Source organism: Chaetodon auriga, chromosome 11, assembly GCF_051107435.1.
Source record: "Chaetodon auriga isolate fChaAug3 chromosome 11, fChaAug3.hap1, whole genome shotgun sequence".
NCBI lineage: Eukaryota > Metazoa > Chordata > Actinopteri > Chaetodontiformes > Chaetodontidae > Chaetodon > Chaetodon auriga.
The window spans coordinates 7,734,428-7,750,064 of NC_135084.1; the positions used below are offsets into that span (position 1 = coordinate 7,734,428).

A 15,637-nucleotide genomic window follows, 5' to 3' on the forward strand; every position below is an offset into this window, starting at 1 on the left:
ACATGAAAACTGATCAGCGGCGCTGAAGCTGCTGGAACACGTCCAGACATGTTGTTGACGGTGTGTGATGTCACGGCTGTTTGCTGAACAGCAAAAAGAGAGTAAAAAGACTGAGTCTCGCTGTGTTACTCAGGCTGCGCTGCAGCGTCTATTCACGGGCGCGATCCCACTACTGAGCGGCACGGGGGCTTTGACCTGCTCCGTGTCCGACCTGGGCCGGTGCACCCCTCCTTAGACGACCTGGTAATCCCGGGCTCCCCCAGGAGCACCATATCGATACCGAACTTAGTGCGGACGCCCGCTCGACATAGTCCACTGCAGCTCAGAGCTCCTGAGCTCAAACGATCCGCCAGCCTCAGCCTCCCGGTGACTTGGATTACAGGCGCGCGCCACCGCACCCGGCGATAGGCAGCATCACTCATCGGAGTTTTAGCCGGTTCAAGCGTGACGTCATCAAAACCACAGCGGCATCTAGCGACGAAAACTTGCAGCTGCAGCGTAACAAGGCTGCGTGGTATTATCACAGTTTTGCAAAGCTACTAAGTTGCAGTGTGTTTCAGATGTGATGGCCAGGCTCCAGCAGGCTCCATACAGCACTGTCTGTTATGTTGATATGTACAGTTAATCATTTTCATAATGTCTTTATAAATGTTATTCATGTCATCAGGGTTACTCTTCCTCCTCTTCCTCAGGCCATGCTCACTGTGAAAACAAAAGGCTCCTCAGAGGTCCATTCATTAAGTAAGAGGACGTCTCTTCTTGGATATCATATGGATGGTTGCTGTGCAGCGCTGTGATGATGCTGATGACGTTTGAAAAAGTAAGTACACGACTACAAATACTGCTACTGTAATTATGCTGATTGATTTGTATTTATACTAAGCACAGATGAAAATTCATTTCTATCTTCATCATTCATTTCTAGGCTATAATAGGATTAGAAAAGGTACTGGACAGTAATTCAGTAAAAGCTGAGTCTTTCACTTATCCTACTTTATCTCATTCAGCCCTAATCTTGTAATTAATATCTGAGGACCTGGATGAGGAAGTATAACAGACTGCATATCAATTAAAGTATAGAGCCAAGCAACATACATTAAGACCAGCATTACAGCTAATATGATGATCGTTCTCTTTATGATGAAATATCTGAAACACTTCCAGCTCTAATTATTTTGTAGCATACATCTGCACAGCTGTATCACTGAATTTTGGGGTGTGTTTTCACTACAGAAAGTAAAGAAACTTAGCGGGAGAAGGAGCCATTTTTATTTTTTCATTGTTCTTTAAATGCTTTGTGGACACACAGTGAGATTGAAATAACTTCGGTCACTTCACTTTTACATGTAATTCATTTCCTGACCCTGAAACATCTAACACCTGGAACCCAACTTCTACTTCATAGGCCTGCACAGGTCAGAAAGTAGTACACTTTAGTGTATTAGAAATATAATTCAAGTATAAAAAAGTAATTACAAGTACACTTTTACCTGTTGTGCTCACTTTAAAATATGTCTGACATGTACTTTTAAAAAGCATATTTCTAAACAGATGTCATGAAGTTCTTCTTTAATGTATTAAAAATTACTACACTAACTCTACAATACTTAAAGTGCTATTTCAAAGTACTGATCAAAAGTGTACTTTATTGTAAGTTGTACTTTTAAAACGTGTACTTGATTACAAGTATTTCAAATAGTAATAAAGTTAAAAATCTACATATTTTCAAGTCCTTTGTCATACACTTTATCATGCTTAATTAAAGTGTGCTTTAATTTCACTTCATTTGAAGTATATTGAAGTATATTTCCAACACATAGGTGATATAATACAACACAGCACACAGTACAGAGTGTTGTACATGAATCCTGATTTTCACTGGTGTACTTCAGTGCACTTACAGTTTGTAAAAGGTTGCGCCAATTTAGCAAATATTTACACTTCAAGTACTCTCAAGGATTACTCAAGTGGTACTCAAGGACTGCATGAGTACACTTAAGTATACTTGAAGGATGACAGGCTGTGCATAGTACATTTTTCAAAACATGTTCGCCTGGGATTGTTTTAGCCATAAACACCTTTTACAGTTAAAGGTCTGACACGACTGATGGACATGTCGTCTGCAGCTGGGTGAAACATTTTCACTCATTTATAATTTACTCACACAGGTTTGATTTATTTATTTTTAAAAGACCTTTACAGTAACAATATCAACATGATGGTTGGTGTCAAATAATTTGAATTCCTGAAAACATTTCAAGTTACAGTGAAAATAAGAGAAATCCCACAAGCTTACATAAATTATTATTCATATTTTGTACCTCTGTTTTGGCTCCCGTTTGAACAAAAATGGAAGTCAATGCTCAAATATATTAACCAGAACTCACTGCAGGTGTAATGCATCATAACAAACTGAATGTTTTATTTTCCAATTACAAGACATTGACATTGAAGACATGAAATAATACACAGAAGCAAAATAACATTCATGGCAAATTTCATTTGTATGTTTCCAACATTATGAACCTGACAGCAACACAAACAGACACATCACATCATTAAAGGTACTCCAGTTTCAGGGATGCTCATAACTCCACTGTGTGGCAGTGAAGAAAATTTAAAAGAATGAGCAAGACTAATAGCAAAATAAATTATTCCCTTAATCTAATCTGCAACTGTCTGATTCTTGCCTGACCAATTGTTCACACTTAGCGTTCACAATTTCTAGTTTATGCAAGAAGATTAGAGGCTGTACAGTCAGACCATGTTCACAAGAACTGACATCACAGTTCACAAGGACAACAAGACACTGCACACAAGCATTTAAAGAAAATGTAACTGTTGACTTATTTAGATTTCATAATTTCTAAACCTCTGGAGCAGATTAGACGGTGAGTCAGCAGCCCAGCGGAAACGTCGATGGCAGTAATCACCTGAGCGATGACGATAAAAAGTCTGTTAATTTTATAGGATTTAATACCGTGCCAACAATAGATACTCCTTGGTGGTACATTGTAAATAATTAAAGGGATAGAAACAGTTCAGACCTGCTCATGTAAAACAGTGAGCAATGTTAAATGGATTCTCTCAACACAGGCAACATTACAGTGCATGTTGTTGGCAGATCAGATTTACATATGCCAAGTTTAGTGCTTGTGAAGCATCATGCATTGAAAAAACTGGGTCTCTGTGCTTTCCATTACTTTAATATCCTGAAATGTGCTTACTTGAGGATGGCATGGCATCATGTGAAGGGATCTTTGGTGCTTCTTGCTCAGCATGAAGGTCGTCCGCTCGGGAGGTGACGGGGATTTCTGCCTCTGAAGCCTCCAACATCGGTTCCTTCTTATTTCTCACGGCCCAGTGCATTGACTGCAAACATATGAGCTCATGTATTACCAGGCCCTCGAAGTTACACAGATAACACAGTATTTAGAGAAAGTGATGCTAAAGTAAAGAGATGACACACAGTTTTCACAGAGTCATTCAAGGCTTGCCAGTCATGAAATGGAATAACAACTCCACTTCTCTTCCAAAGGTCGTAGTTTTTTCGCTTGGTTTCACTGCACAAAACCTCTTTGGCTTCCTGCAGCTTCTGGAAATCTGCCACTGCCCAGAAGAAAGAAATCGAAGTCTAGGATGGAACATTATGCTTGCAAAATTATGAGAAAAATGAATGACCTCTACTTTGCATGCACTTGTAAGCACCTCTGCATTAACATAATTTGCTTTGAAGTAAGGACTTCAGAAAGAGGCACTGACAAAAACATCATTAACACTTGATTTCAAAATCACACTTCTGGCTAAAACAGTTCATGAACTATCATTCTTTTCATTTGTCAGCGTTTGAAGCACAGTGTCACAGAAACGGTCCACATCTGTGACATACCTGCTCTTGGGTTGTCCAGGTGTTTGTCTGGGTGACATGCCAAGGCTCGGATTTTGTATTCGTTGAGAATCTGTTCTGTCTGCAAGGTGAAACATTAAATAAGCATGACCTACTGCTGTCAAACTAAATATTTGTAATTCAGGAATCAGTCACTCATTTTCTTTTGAAGGGACACTATTGTAAGACACACACAGGTATTTCTGCGTGACCAAGAGGCCACAAAACAAACCCATTATCACTGAATATAAATATACAAAGTGATCTTCTGAACCTGCTCTATTTCACACAATCTTGAAACTTCTATTGATCAGGTTTATTGTGAGGCCTTCAGATGAATTCCCATCCCAAATAATGCTGTTGTTCATGCTGTTACTTATATGAAAAGACATCTAAATTATTCTGCTGAGGGTGTATTACATTAAGTTACACATGTAGGCATGATGAAGACAGAATGATCCAAGACAAATACTGCAGCTGCCTTCAAATACTGGATGACGCACGACTCACATCTTCTGCTAAAGCATCAACAGGTCTCTGTTGGATCAGACTAACCTCTGGAGCAGAATCCCTGAATCTCTTGGTTAAACAACTAACAGATTGCTGGTCTTTGGCGTCCATTCAGCATTTTACATTATCTTCTACTTCTGAGCTCTTAAACCAGCATGTTTTGGTTTCTAGGTCTAGACGATAATATGTCACCCAGTAAATAGGCTGATCCTTCGACCCACTGGCCAGAACTTACCGACGACAGTTCATCACATCCTAACAACCCGTAGTAATCCTCCAAGTCCTCTGGTTTGCAGTTCAAAGCAGCCTCCATAAAAACCTGTGAGGAGACGCGTACGGCTTCTGGTAACGGAGCAGCTTAAGGATCTGCGATCCTGGATCACAACTGTTCGGTCCAAGAGTCGCTGACGAGCTCCCCCTCGCTGCTGCGTTGGGTCACTCACCGGTAATATCCTCAAAGTTTATCTTGTTAATTTTATCGGCTTGCTTTGAGAAACTAATGGAGAAACTGCCAAATGTTTAAATTGCCACGAGAGATCTCTCCTGGGATGAAGGGAAAAGTCAGCGGCCTGTCTTCCCATGTGACATATGGCCTGTGCTGCGTTCAGGTGTCTACCTAAAGCATCCTCTCGGCTCGAAATTTCGACCATTCTCAGGGGTCATGAAATAAACGCAAATGTAGTCCTTAAGTAGCTTGGAAACATAATAAATAACTGTGTGATAAAATTAGGTTTTGACGGCTGAGCTTCATGGCATATGTGGCAAAAATGAAAAGGATACATTTGCAAAGATTTGTTGAGATTGTATTTACTATTGCAACGTGCACATGTTACACAAAAGTTATAGAAAGTGTTTATTAATACGGCTCACATACTTTATCGGAAAGTTTTCTCTAGACGTTTTACTGATAACTGTATAAAGCCATTCATAAGTACTCGCCTTCCCTCGAATTTATTCTGACAGTATTTGAAGGCAGCAATATTTTGTTATGGTTTTATGTCATCGACGTAAAAAGGGACGTTTGAGCCGGGACTACTGGAGGAGAACGAGTCACGTGCTCTATGCAAATGAGCCAGCTGTCCGAGAGGAAGGATCTGCTCAGCGGCTCTGCGGGCTGAAGATGGCGGACGGAGAGAGCAGTCTCGGAACGGCCTTTTCAGGCGCCTCCGAAATGGAAGAACCTGCCGCGAAAAGGTCGAAAATCAGTCCGTTGACCAACTGCGGATTCAAAGCCGCCAAAGTAGAACAATTATCATGCGTCCCTGGAGCTACTGAGAGCCGGGAGGCGGAGGTGAATTGTGCGCAGCCAGCGGAGAAGGAAGCAAAGCCGGTGATGGCGGTAGAGCAGGCCCCAGCGGCGCTAGGCGGAGACAACAATGGACTGGGAATGCTGGTCCCCGAGCCGCACAAACCAGTTGTGAAACTAGACGATGGCGCTGTTCTCGGGACGACGGAGGAGGGTGCTGGTATGAAAAGAGGCAGACATTTAACAGAGCTTAGTGTATTTAGCGGCTCGTGGTGAGTGGGAGGTGCTCGTTTGAGCAAACTTAACCGGCGAGTTTGAAACTGAAGTTAACGTTTGCTAACGTTAAAATACAGAAACGTTAAACGTGTGTCGATGTCGGACGGCGTTTAACAGACTTCTCAACACGGCAGTTTTAACTTTTTTTTTCTGTCGGTAACTCTAAAAAGTAAAAAAAGTGTCTGTGACATTTCTTGTTGTGACTTATTCCCTCCCTGTTCACTTCCCACTGAACTTTGATAGCAGCCTAGCATTCGTTAGCCGATGTGCACCTCTGATACTCGCCAGCGTTCGCTGAACTTACCGTTACCGCGCGGATCGTAGCAGTTATTGGAAGTAGACGCCGCTTATCTCTGCTTATATTTGTTCATCTCCCAAACTTTTTCTGTGCTCAGATGGATGGATGGGACATGGCGATCTCCCATCCAACGGTCTGGCTGTGACACCGGAACACATCAATGAGGAAGATGACAGATCCTCACATGCGAGCTCCAGCGACTGGACTCCTCAGCCACAAATAGGTAACGCGGTCAATCTGAGCAGGATCTGGATAAATCCTTTCCTGCAGCAGCTTTTATTATACTCCGCTGATACATTGTATGTAGCAAGTAGGAAAATGTTTAAACTGCAATATAATTGCATGCAGTGGCACAGCACGTAGATTTTAGAAAACGAGACATGCTCAGATGTTCTATTCTTGGACAGGTTCCTACAGTTTCATCCAGCAACACATCAGAGAGACCGATCCGAGGACCATCCTGAAGGATTTGTTGCCGGAGACTGTGCTCCCACCAGATTTAGATGACATGACACTATGGCAGATCATCATCAACATCTCAGAACCTCCAAAAAGAAAGAAGCGGAAGGATATCAACACCCTTGAAGATGTGGTCAGGCTACTCCATGAAAGCAAAAGGATCCTTGTGCTGACGGGTGCCGGGGTATGCATGTGCATCTGCACTGCTTGAGTAACCCTGTGTTTGAGTGAATACGTTGTACGAATGCTCACACTATGCGGAATGTATCCTCTTTTTTGTAGGTGTCAGTTTCATGTGGAATACCAGACTTTCGCTCCAGAGATGGAATTTATGCACGGCTTGCTGTGGATTTTCCTGATCTTCCAGACCCTCAAGCTATGTTTGACATTGAATACTTCAGACGGGACCCGAGACCCTTTTTCAAGTTTGCCAAGGTTTGTTCACTGTGTCCACCTGCTTTTGCTCAAATTAAAGTTTCTAACAGTACATCAAAAATGGTTTGATTGCCCCTAACTAAGACCCTGACGTATAATGTGATAAGATAACAAACTTTGTAAAAAGTATGCATTCAAAACATGTCAACCTATATTTGGCATTAAAAGGTCCAGTTTGTTTTATTCATACAGGCTTTAAACATCAGCACAGATTGAAAAAAAAAAGTTTTCCAGATGAAAGGTGCATGTAGAAATCAATACAGGTGTAATGTGCATGATTATATAAAGATTTGGGTGTCATTCACAAGTGTTGAATGCGTCCTCTTTGTTACAGGAGATATACCCTGGTCAGTTCCAGCCTTCACCCTGTCACAAATTCATATCTATGCTGGATAAGCAGGGGAAGCTGCTGCGCAATTACACTCAAAACATTGATACGTTGGAACAAGTGGCCGGGGTTCAGCGGATTATCCAGTGTCATGGTAAGTGATGCAGCTAATGGATGGATCTTGCTTTGATTTATATAGTTCTGTCCATGGTGAAAAGTCATTAATAACTTTTTATTTCAGGTTCCTTTGCAACTGCATCCTGCCTCGTCTGTAAACACAAAATGGATTGTGAGGCTATAAGGGAAGACATCTTTAACCAGGTATTTATTTGTTCCAAACTCACCCAAGATAACACATATACATGCACAATTGAACACAGCAGTTTTGTCGAAGTCAAGTTATTGCATGAAAATAATCCTTAACAAGTCTTGTGTATGCCATACATTTGGTGTTAACGCTGATTCCAGAACTTTAGAGGTAGGAGGACATTTGCAGGCGCGGGGCAAACATGACCAAGAGGAGCAATTTGGAGTGAAACTAAATAAGAATTAACCCTTTTCACAGCTTTGACTTAAGTAATTGCTGCATTGCATTACTTGCTGGAAGGGAGCTGTTGTTAATGCTACAAGCTGCACCTTTAATTTCCCTTTTCAGAGAAGTAAAAAGCTCTGCTATGAAAAAAATATTTGAATTTAACTGAAGAACTATAAAAAGAAGAAAAGGTTTTAGTCCTGTATTGTAGCTCACACAGCTACAATGTATTGTAAATCTGTATCACTGTCATCAATGTTGTCCAGACATGCTGCAGTTAAAACACTGTGATTGGAAGCGTCCACCTGTGTCATTACCTCCACACTCAGTTGTGAGCTCGTAGTCGTGGAGTTGTATTAATAACACAGTGGAAAGGTGTTTCAAGCAGTCTGTCCATTCTTAATAACGTGCTATGAATAGTGCTTTAGTGGGTTTGTTAGCAGCAGATATCTGGAATCCTTTTTATTCAGCACCAAAATGATTTGCTTTACTAGATACCACCTGGGTTGAGGGGGAAAATGCGGAAACATTATTTCTGTGTTTATTTTGTAATTTGATATTTGAACACGTTTAAAATGTGATGTAGTTTTCACCTTCAGCACAAACTGACTGCAGTGGTACAAGAGAGTAGAAACATATAAAAACTATTTTGAAACATCTGTCCCCAAAGATTTTGCACCATCTGTCAGTGTACGACAGTAAATCAGTTTGATACACCTGCCTGCTTTGAGGACATTAGCTAGTTTTGTGGATATGATAGACCTGCAGTCCTTATCCAAGTAAAGATAAGATTTAGCGTGGCATTCCTTTAACGCATTATCTTAGTTTAAATGCTAATAACATAAATTCTTCTTGCAGGTCGTCCCCAATTGTCCACGGTGTCCAGATATTCCCCTGGCAATCATGAAACCTGACATTGTCTTCTTTGGAGAGAATCTTCCAGAAATGTTCCACAGAGCCATGAAGCAAGATAAAGATGAGGTGGACCTCTTGATTGTCATTGGCTCTTCACTTAAAGTCCGACCAGTTGCCCTCATCCCAAGTATGTTTCTTTTCTCTCTCTCTCTGAAAGATGCATGTCATAACCAACATGTTTGGATTGTGCTTGCAATAAATCCAGACATACAGTACTTAATGGTTTCCCCTCTCCATCGCACCCAGACTCCATTCCTCATGAAGTGCCTCAGGTCCTGATCAATAGGGAGCAGCTGCCTCATCTCAACTTTGACGTGGAGCTACTTGGCGATTGTGATGTCATTATCAATGAGCTCTGTCATCGGTTGGGTGGAGACTTTGAGCAGCTCTGCTACAACACTGTAAGACTCACTGAGATCACAGAGAAACCCCCGCGGTTACCAGAACAGCCACCAAGTGAGGCCTTGCCTGCTTCCAGCGATGCCGCTCAGGAGGAGCAGAAGCAGCACAGTACAGACTCAGTAACTAAGCCTTCAGAGGAGACAGAAAGTCTGAATGTCACAGAGACTGCTGGTAATAATGTTACACCTCCAGAGCCTTGTCCAAATGCTCAGTGTCCCAGCGAAGAGACGGCCGAGCCTTCAGAGTTAACCGCAGAAGACTCGCCAAAAGAGGAGGCCGCTGAAGTAAAGAGCCAAACCTCCAACCTTGAATTTCGTAGACGATGCTGGATGAGTCGAATCAACAGAAGTCCAATCAGCAAACGCCTTGAGAGTAAGCTTTAACCCACCACGTTAGAGGGAATAACGCTGTTTACTACAGTATAATTAACAAATCTATTGGAATGTGTTTGAAAGTGGGACATGGGTGTGTTTAAACACGGGTGGTAATCCATTCATCCCATTGATTAAAGCTTTCCTCAGTGTTTCTTCATGTAGCAGGCAAATGCATGCTGATCCAAAGAGTTCTAAATGGCAGCAACATTGAGTCCAGGCCCACAGACAGATTTTCAGCATTTTCAACTGTTTGTATTGTTTCCCACAGCAGGCCAGTACCTGTTCCAAGCACCAAATCACTACATCTTCCACGGGGCCGAGGTTTACTCTGACTCTGAGGACGAGACGTCGAGCTCCTGTGGGAGTGACAGTGACGAGTCTGAATGCAGCGCTGACGGGGCGGAAGAAGATAGCGAACCGGAGGACGCCGGCACACTAGCAGCGGATGGAGAGACATGCCTCAGAGACACAACACAACACAGTTTAGCTAATGAGGCCACATCAAGTGTGCAGACAGACAATACTTCTGAAAAGACTCCGAGCACCACGCACCTTTAAATGTAAAGTACCCAGTCGACAAAGCACTAATTGTCTTTTTATATATATATATATATATATATATATATACACACACATATATATATATATACATATGTTTCGTATATTTTTGACTCATCAACCTTACTATTGTTTTTCATAAAGTTGAAATTGCGTGACAACTTTGTGTGAATATGCAGCAAGTTTTTTTTTGTTTGTTTGTTTTTTTTTCCTCTGCCCACTTTGGTCACATACATTGTGTCTGAAACCTCATACTGTATACTACTTACTGAATGAAATGCAGTAGTTGTTTTTGTTTGTTCAGGATTGATCTCTCTCTGCTCATCTCATTTTGCATTCACATTTTCAGAGATGTAGCCAATGCTCTCATCTGCTGCGGCGTGCCACGAATGCAACACCAGATTAAGCTTTAATTCCTAAATTGCAGTCATTACAAGCAAGGACATCAAACGTCTCGGTCCATAGTGGGACGTCAGCGGTGTCGAGAGCTGGTTCATGTTACCATTGGGAAACATGTAAATATGTAAGCTTACTGCCTGCTAAATAGTGTGTACTATGAGTTTCAGACACATGCATAAATCTTGAGATGGTTTACTTGAACGCATTGTCTAACTTGCAATATAGAAATTCAGCTCTGCCCTTTCATGAGGGTACGTGCCAGAAATAAGGAACAGGACTCATTAATTTTAGACCAAAGAACACTTGATCAACACGCTCCTATGTTGTCATAAGCTTTGTATGTTTAACCTGTCATTTATTTCTTGGAAAAATATAACTATCGACAAGGTGTTCTCTCTGACATGTGGCAGCTACTTTTTATGGTCAGACCTCTTATTTTCATACTCTGATGTGAGACATACTCGTCAAAGAGTAGATGATAGTTTTCTCTGTACAAAGTTCTTCCAAGTTGTAATATTAAGACTTAGGAATATATTCAACAAATTGAAATGGAAAATGGCACTTTTTTTTGTCGTATACAACCGGTTTTGTTGTCCGTGTCACTTTTCATAGGATATACAGTTAAAGTAGTTTGTTTTATGATGCAGAGGAGTGTGCTGCCTGTAAAGACTGTTGAAAGATAGACATGTTTGAGCCAGTGTGATGGATCAGTGTCTACACCAACATCATTCACATACTGTTTCCAAGGTAACGTTTGTTTCTGGTTTAAGAGAATACGAATTTTTTTTTTTTTTTTTTTTTTTTACATCATTACAGTTATTTCTTCTGGCGTTCTCAGTAAAAGAAAAAAAAAGATTGAACAACACTGACCGCTCATTTCTGTTATTTGGTACAGAGTACACCTAGCGGCTCACCCTGCTACTGCAGCTCATTCCATTCAACTGGGCTTTCAAAGAGTTTATAAGTATGCGGAGGGTTTCTGTGAGAGACGACGAGTAAGTTCTTGTAAGAAGAGGATTCTGAGCAATACAGGACAATGTGTAAAGATATTACAAAAAAAATAGTGTATGGTCTGGGTGAAAACTGTCGCTTGGTGTTTGGCGCATGCGTACTGCGGAGGATGAGTTTTACCTTAAATATGAGGCCCGTCGGTCTGAACAGTTCGTTAATATTTAGTTATTAGTCTGCTGTACACGGTCAGACTGAATGAGGTCCACATAAATAAGGCTCACGACTTTCTTTGTGTGTTCTCAGCCTGTGGACTACATTTCCCTGCTTGCTCTCGGCTGTCTGGTGACACGACGTGTCGTAAAAATTCAGTTTACAACAGCAAAACCGAGATGGACACCGCCGACGACGCCTGACAGTTTCTGTCTTTATCCTCTTTTTATTTTTGTTATCTGACATGTTTATGTAGCGACGCTCTCCATATAGGCACGGTGGTGGAAATGGAGGCCATGGAAGATGACAGTTTGAACATAAAAGACGACCACAACCACAACTATTGTGCGAGCAGCAGCAGCAGCAGCAGCAGTAAAGTCCGCTCGTATCTGAGTGGCCAGTTGTCGGATGCAACAACGGTCCCGCAGCCCGTCTGTCCACCGGCGCCGGGAGGAGAAGCGGGGACCCGAGGACGAAAAGTGTGGTCCGGCAACTCCGGAGGGTCAAAGTTCATGGACTCGGATTCTGGCAGTGAGAGCAGCGAAGTCAGCGAGACCGACTGCACGGCTCCGGCAGCCGCTGTCGAGGGAAAATTCACCCTCGATTCTACTTCCAAGTTCCGTAAGTTGACTTAAAGCAGACACCGTGACAGCAGGGCCTGATGTCCCGCAGGCAGCGCGCCGCTCGGCCTGCTGCAGCCTGACTGATGCTCTCAGCAGCTGACTGAGACTCTTGGTCTGTTAGGCCTGAAGGTTTTCACCAGAGTCACTTAAAACATAACCACTTCTCCTTTCACTCAGTTCTGAATGCAATGGCTGTAGAAGACTACCGGAAAAACCACTGGCCAAACCTGGAGAAGGCGATTGACCGTCTCCTGATCCAGAATCCCACAGACCACATCTCCGTTTCATATGCACAGATCTACAGGTAAGACCGTATGGCCAAAGAGACACACCTGAGCTGGGCCACAGTTTTCTACAGTGTGTGATTTTTGTCGACATCTCGGTTTCTCCTCTTCTTTATTTCCCAGTTACGTCTACAAGTGCGTTTGTCAGCAGCACTCTGAGCTGCTCTACAATGATCTGACTTTGAAAATAACAAGTCACCTGCAACAGGTCTCCACCCACCTACAAGTAAGCAAGACCAAACCCAAGGGGATGTTTATGCAGCACATGCACAAACTATAACGCTGATGAATGCTTGTATCCTTGTTTTCCAGGCCAGTCCACCTGAGAGCTTCATTGAGAACTTCAACGTTGCGCTGACGCAGTACACAGTTTCTCTTCAATGTATAGTTCCAGTGTTTATGTACTTGGTAGGCATCTTTCTCTGAAGTCTCAACATAGAACTTGGACTCTGAAGTGAAATCTCTCGCACTTCTGTGCAGCCGCCGATGACTTTGTTCTATTCATTTCTCCCTTTTTTTTGTCATTTTTTCCCATTTACAGAACAAGTTCTACATCGAGTCAAAACTCAACAGAGACCTAAGAGAGGATCTGATGAAGCTGTTCGCTGATCATGTAGCAGAAAAACACGTGGACACACTGATGCGTGAGTGTTGTGCTTCGTTCAAAAAGTGTGAACCTCTGGACTTGTTTTTTCTTCCTCTGGTCAAATCCAGGTCACATTTTAGTCTGAGCCCATTGTGCTGTTCTCCTCTCTCCTGGAAAAACAGGGGTTTTGATTCAGGACAGGGAACTGCACCTACAGAAGACTTCAGTCCTCGCTAACACAAATAACGCCTGAAATATGTGTTGTTTTTTTTCTTCTTCAGCTCTTCTCATCAAAGCTCATTCCATGCCCTTTCAAGTGCAGCCATCTACAATGGCCAGTGTGGTTAAAGGCCTCTACAGCCTCCGACCAGGTGAGCCATGATCCTATGACCTGCTCTGCTGCCTGAAAGCTCTCATATAGTATGCATTAATGTCATTTAAGTGTGTCTCTGCTGGGAGCTAATGAAATGATTTTGCCTCCTCTACAGCAGACACATTAGACGAGCAGCATTCAGTATAAAATACTAAAGAGAAGTTTCCTTTCTTAAAAAACTAAAGACATTTGTTAGGCTACAAAAGATTAGAGGTAGAGCTGCATATTCCTGCCTGAAATGAGGCAAACAGTGTTACCTGGCGCTGTGCCTGGTTTCCTCCTTCAGATTGGGCCCAGTTAGCCCCGGCTCTCTTCTCTGGCTTCATTCCCCAAATCAACCCTCCTGCTGTGGAGTCTCTGCTGCCTGACTACGCCGCTCATGACCAGAAGCTACAGATGGAGCTCTCCATGAACGGATTTCCACGGTCAGTTTTCTCCCAGTCTGAATGCAAACGCGTCGCGGTTAAAGTCCCTGATGTGACGTGTCTTTGTGTTCCAGGGGTGACCAGTCTCGCAAACGGGCCAGCGAGGACTCCTGATAGCAGAGCGGCGGCCATCACCAGACTCGTTGCAAAAAATATCAGCGTGCCTCCCACATCTTCATCACAAGTCGGCTCTGTGCACTAGATACCACGTCTGCGATGTGTCAGTTTCGTCTCCCTCGACCCAAAGGTCACAAAACACTGTGAACAGCAAAGAGAACCCGATGAGGGGCAGAAGCTTAATCTCACTGCACTAAAACAAGCACACAGACTTCCATTATGGTGCTTTCCTCTGTGGTTACGACGCATCCAGCTTCAGCATTTGTGGGATGCTGCTTTGTGCCCTGAATTTTTTTTTTTCTCGTCCTCCTCATCTGAAGAGTGCCTTCACGGTGTCTGTTCGGATCGGATATCCTCACCGAGGATAGGCCGATGATGGGTATTTCATTCCTAACCTTTAACATGGAAGTGTCTTTTTTGATAGACTGGGCTAATAAAGACTTTCTATTGCTGCTATAATACTGTTCATGTAATATTAATACAACTCCCTCAGTTTCACCCTTTGTGTCTGTAACCCAGCGGAGTGTGAAAAGACACGAGAGCAAGCGGATCGAAGTCATTGACCTCAGCTATGATTCTCTTCATGTTGCCTTTACTGTGTTGGTAAACCGGATTGTATTTTCCCGTTACGCCAAAGAGGATTTGCAGCACTTGTTTGGTTTTTGTTTTTTCTTTGATATATATATATAAAGCATTGGATTCGAGCTGACATCGTTAATGTTGTATGCTGTCTGAGTCACTGAGCCATTTCATTTTTTTATACTAACACGTTTTGAACTTTGGTTGACCCGTTTGTCTAATTCTAACTTTATATCACTTCTCTGTTTTAGCCTCGCGTGTAGGATTGGCAGGGATCGCCATGTAGGCCATGACACTGTTTGCTAGAAAGCTTGGACAACCACTCAATGGTTTTTTTTTGATAATTTCCTAATTTTAACTTCAGTTGTTTGACAACTTAACCTAAATTGTCCTTAAACTGTAAATATATTGAACTCGATGCTTCATGGATTTTCTGAAACAAATGATATGCAAACGTTGTTTGGCCTGACTTTGGCGTACTTGTGTATTAAACGTTCCTAACATGTATAGCCTGTTCATGATGTAAATGTCTTTTGTCTTCGGATAGTAGTCAGTGTGCACAAGCTTTTGTCACAGATGCATTTTTGTGAAGTGATTCACTTGAATAGAGGTAGTTGATACAAGGTCTTACACTGTTTTAAGTGTAGATGAATGCGTAGGCTCGCTCGTTTCTCTCTGCGCGTCATGGAAATGATTCTCATTGTCTTTCAAATAAACCAGTTTCATTGATCGTGGCAGACACATGATTTTGTTTCTATTCAAGATTTGTTCTCTTCAGTAAGTAGCAATAGAAGAAAAGTCAGTGCGGACGCCAAACACTGGATGTACTAACTTTTTCTCTGACATGCTTCCAAACATCTCTACTTTAAAA

At 42.3% G+C, this 15,637-nt stretch overlaps 3 protein-coding genes across 5 annotated transcripts; 2 read left to right on the forward strand and 1 right to left on the reverse strand.

The window, feature by feature from the left end:
- Positions 1–1,248: 1,248 nt before the first annotated feature.
- Positions 1,249–5,006, reverse strand: dnajc12 (DnaJ (Hsp40) homolog, subfamily C, member 12). The gene is made up of 5 exons (XM_076743931.1): positions 4,632–5,006; positions 3,890–3,968; positions 3,470–3,609; positions 3,228–3,372; positions 1,249–2,933 (listed from the first exon to the last, which is right to left on the reverse strand). Exons 1-5 carry the CDS (start codon positions 4,707–4,709, stop codon positions 2,851–2,853), a joined length of 525 nt encoding a protein of 174 aa, XP_076600046.1. The 5' UTR covers positions 4,710–5,006; the 3' UTR covers positions 1,249–2,850.
- A 498-nt stretch (positions 5,007–5,504) lies between these two features.
- Positions 5,505–11,298, forward strand: sirt1 (sirtuin 1). Of its 2 annotated transcripts, XM_076743777.1 has the most exons (10): positions 5,505–5,862; positions 6,314–6,439; positions 6,624–6,859; positions 6,958–7,110; positions 7,445–7,592; positions 7,680–7,759; positions 8,829–9,012; positions 9,132–9,659; positions 9,930–10,261; positions 10,296–11,298. In XM_076743777.1, exons 1-9 carry the CDS (start codon positions 5,517–5,519, stop codon positions 10,217–10,219), a joined length of 2,091 nt encoding a protein of 696 aa, XP_076599892.1. In that variant the 5' UTR covers positions 5,505–5,516; the 3' UTR covers positions 10,220–10,261; positions 10,296–11,298. The 2 variants fall into 2 exon arrangements, with proteins under 2 accessions (XP_076599892.1, XP_076599891.1); XM_076743776.1 differs by having other exon boundaries at positions 9,930–11,298.
- A 632-nt stretch (positions 11,299–11,930) lies between these two features.
- Positions 11,931–15,500, forward strand: cacul1 (CDK2 associated cullin domain 1). 2 transcript variants are annotated; one of them, XM_076743910.1, is made up of 8 exons: positions 11,931–12,400; positions 12,580–12,706; positions 12,810–12,912; positions 12,999–13,094; positions 13,228–13,330; positions 13,554–13,643; positions 13,932–14,070; positions 14,145–15,500. In XM_076743910.1, the coding sequence occupies exons 1-8, from the start codon at positions 12,067–12,069 to the stop codon at positions 14,182–14,184; spliced, it is 1,032 nt and encodes a 343-aa protein (XP_076600025.1). In that variant the 5' UTR covers positions 11,931–12,066; the 3' UTR covers positions 14,185–15,500. The 2 variants fall into 2 exon arrangements, with proteins under 2 accessions (XP_076600025.1, XP_076600024.1); XM_076743909.1 differs by having other exon boundaries at positions 13,932–15,500.
- Positions 15,501–15,637: the final 137 nt, after the last annotated feature.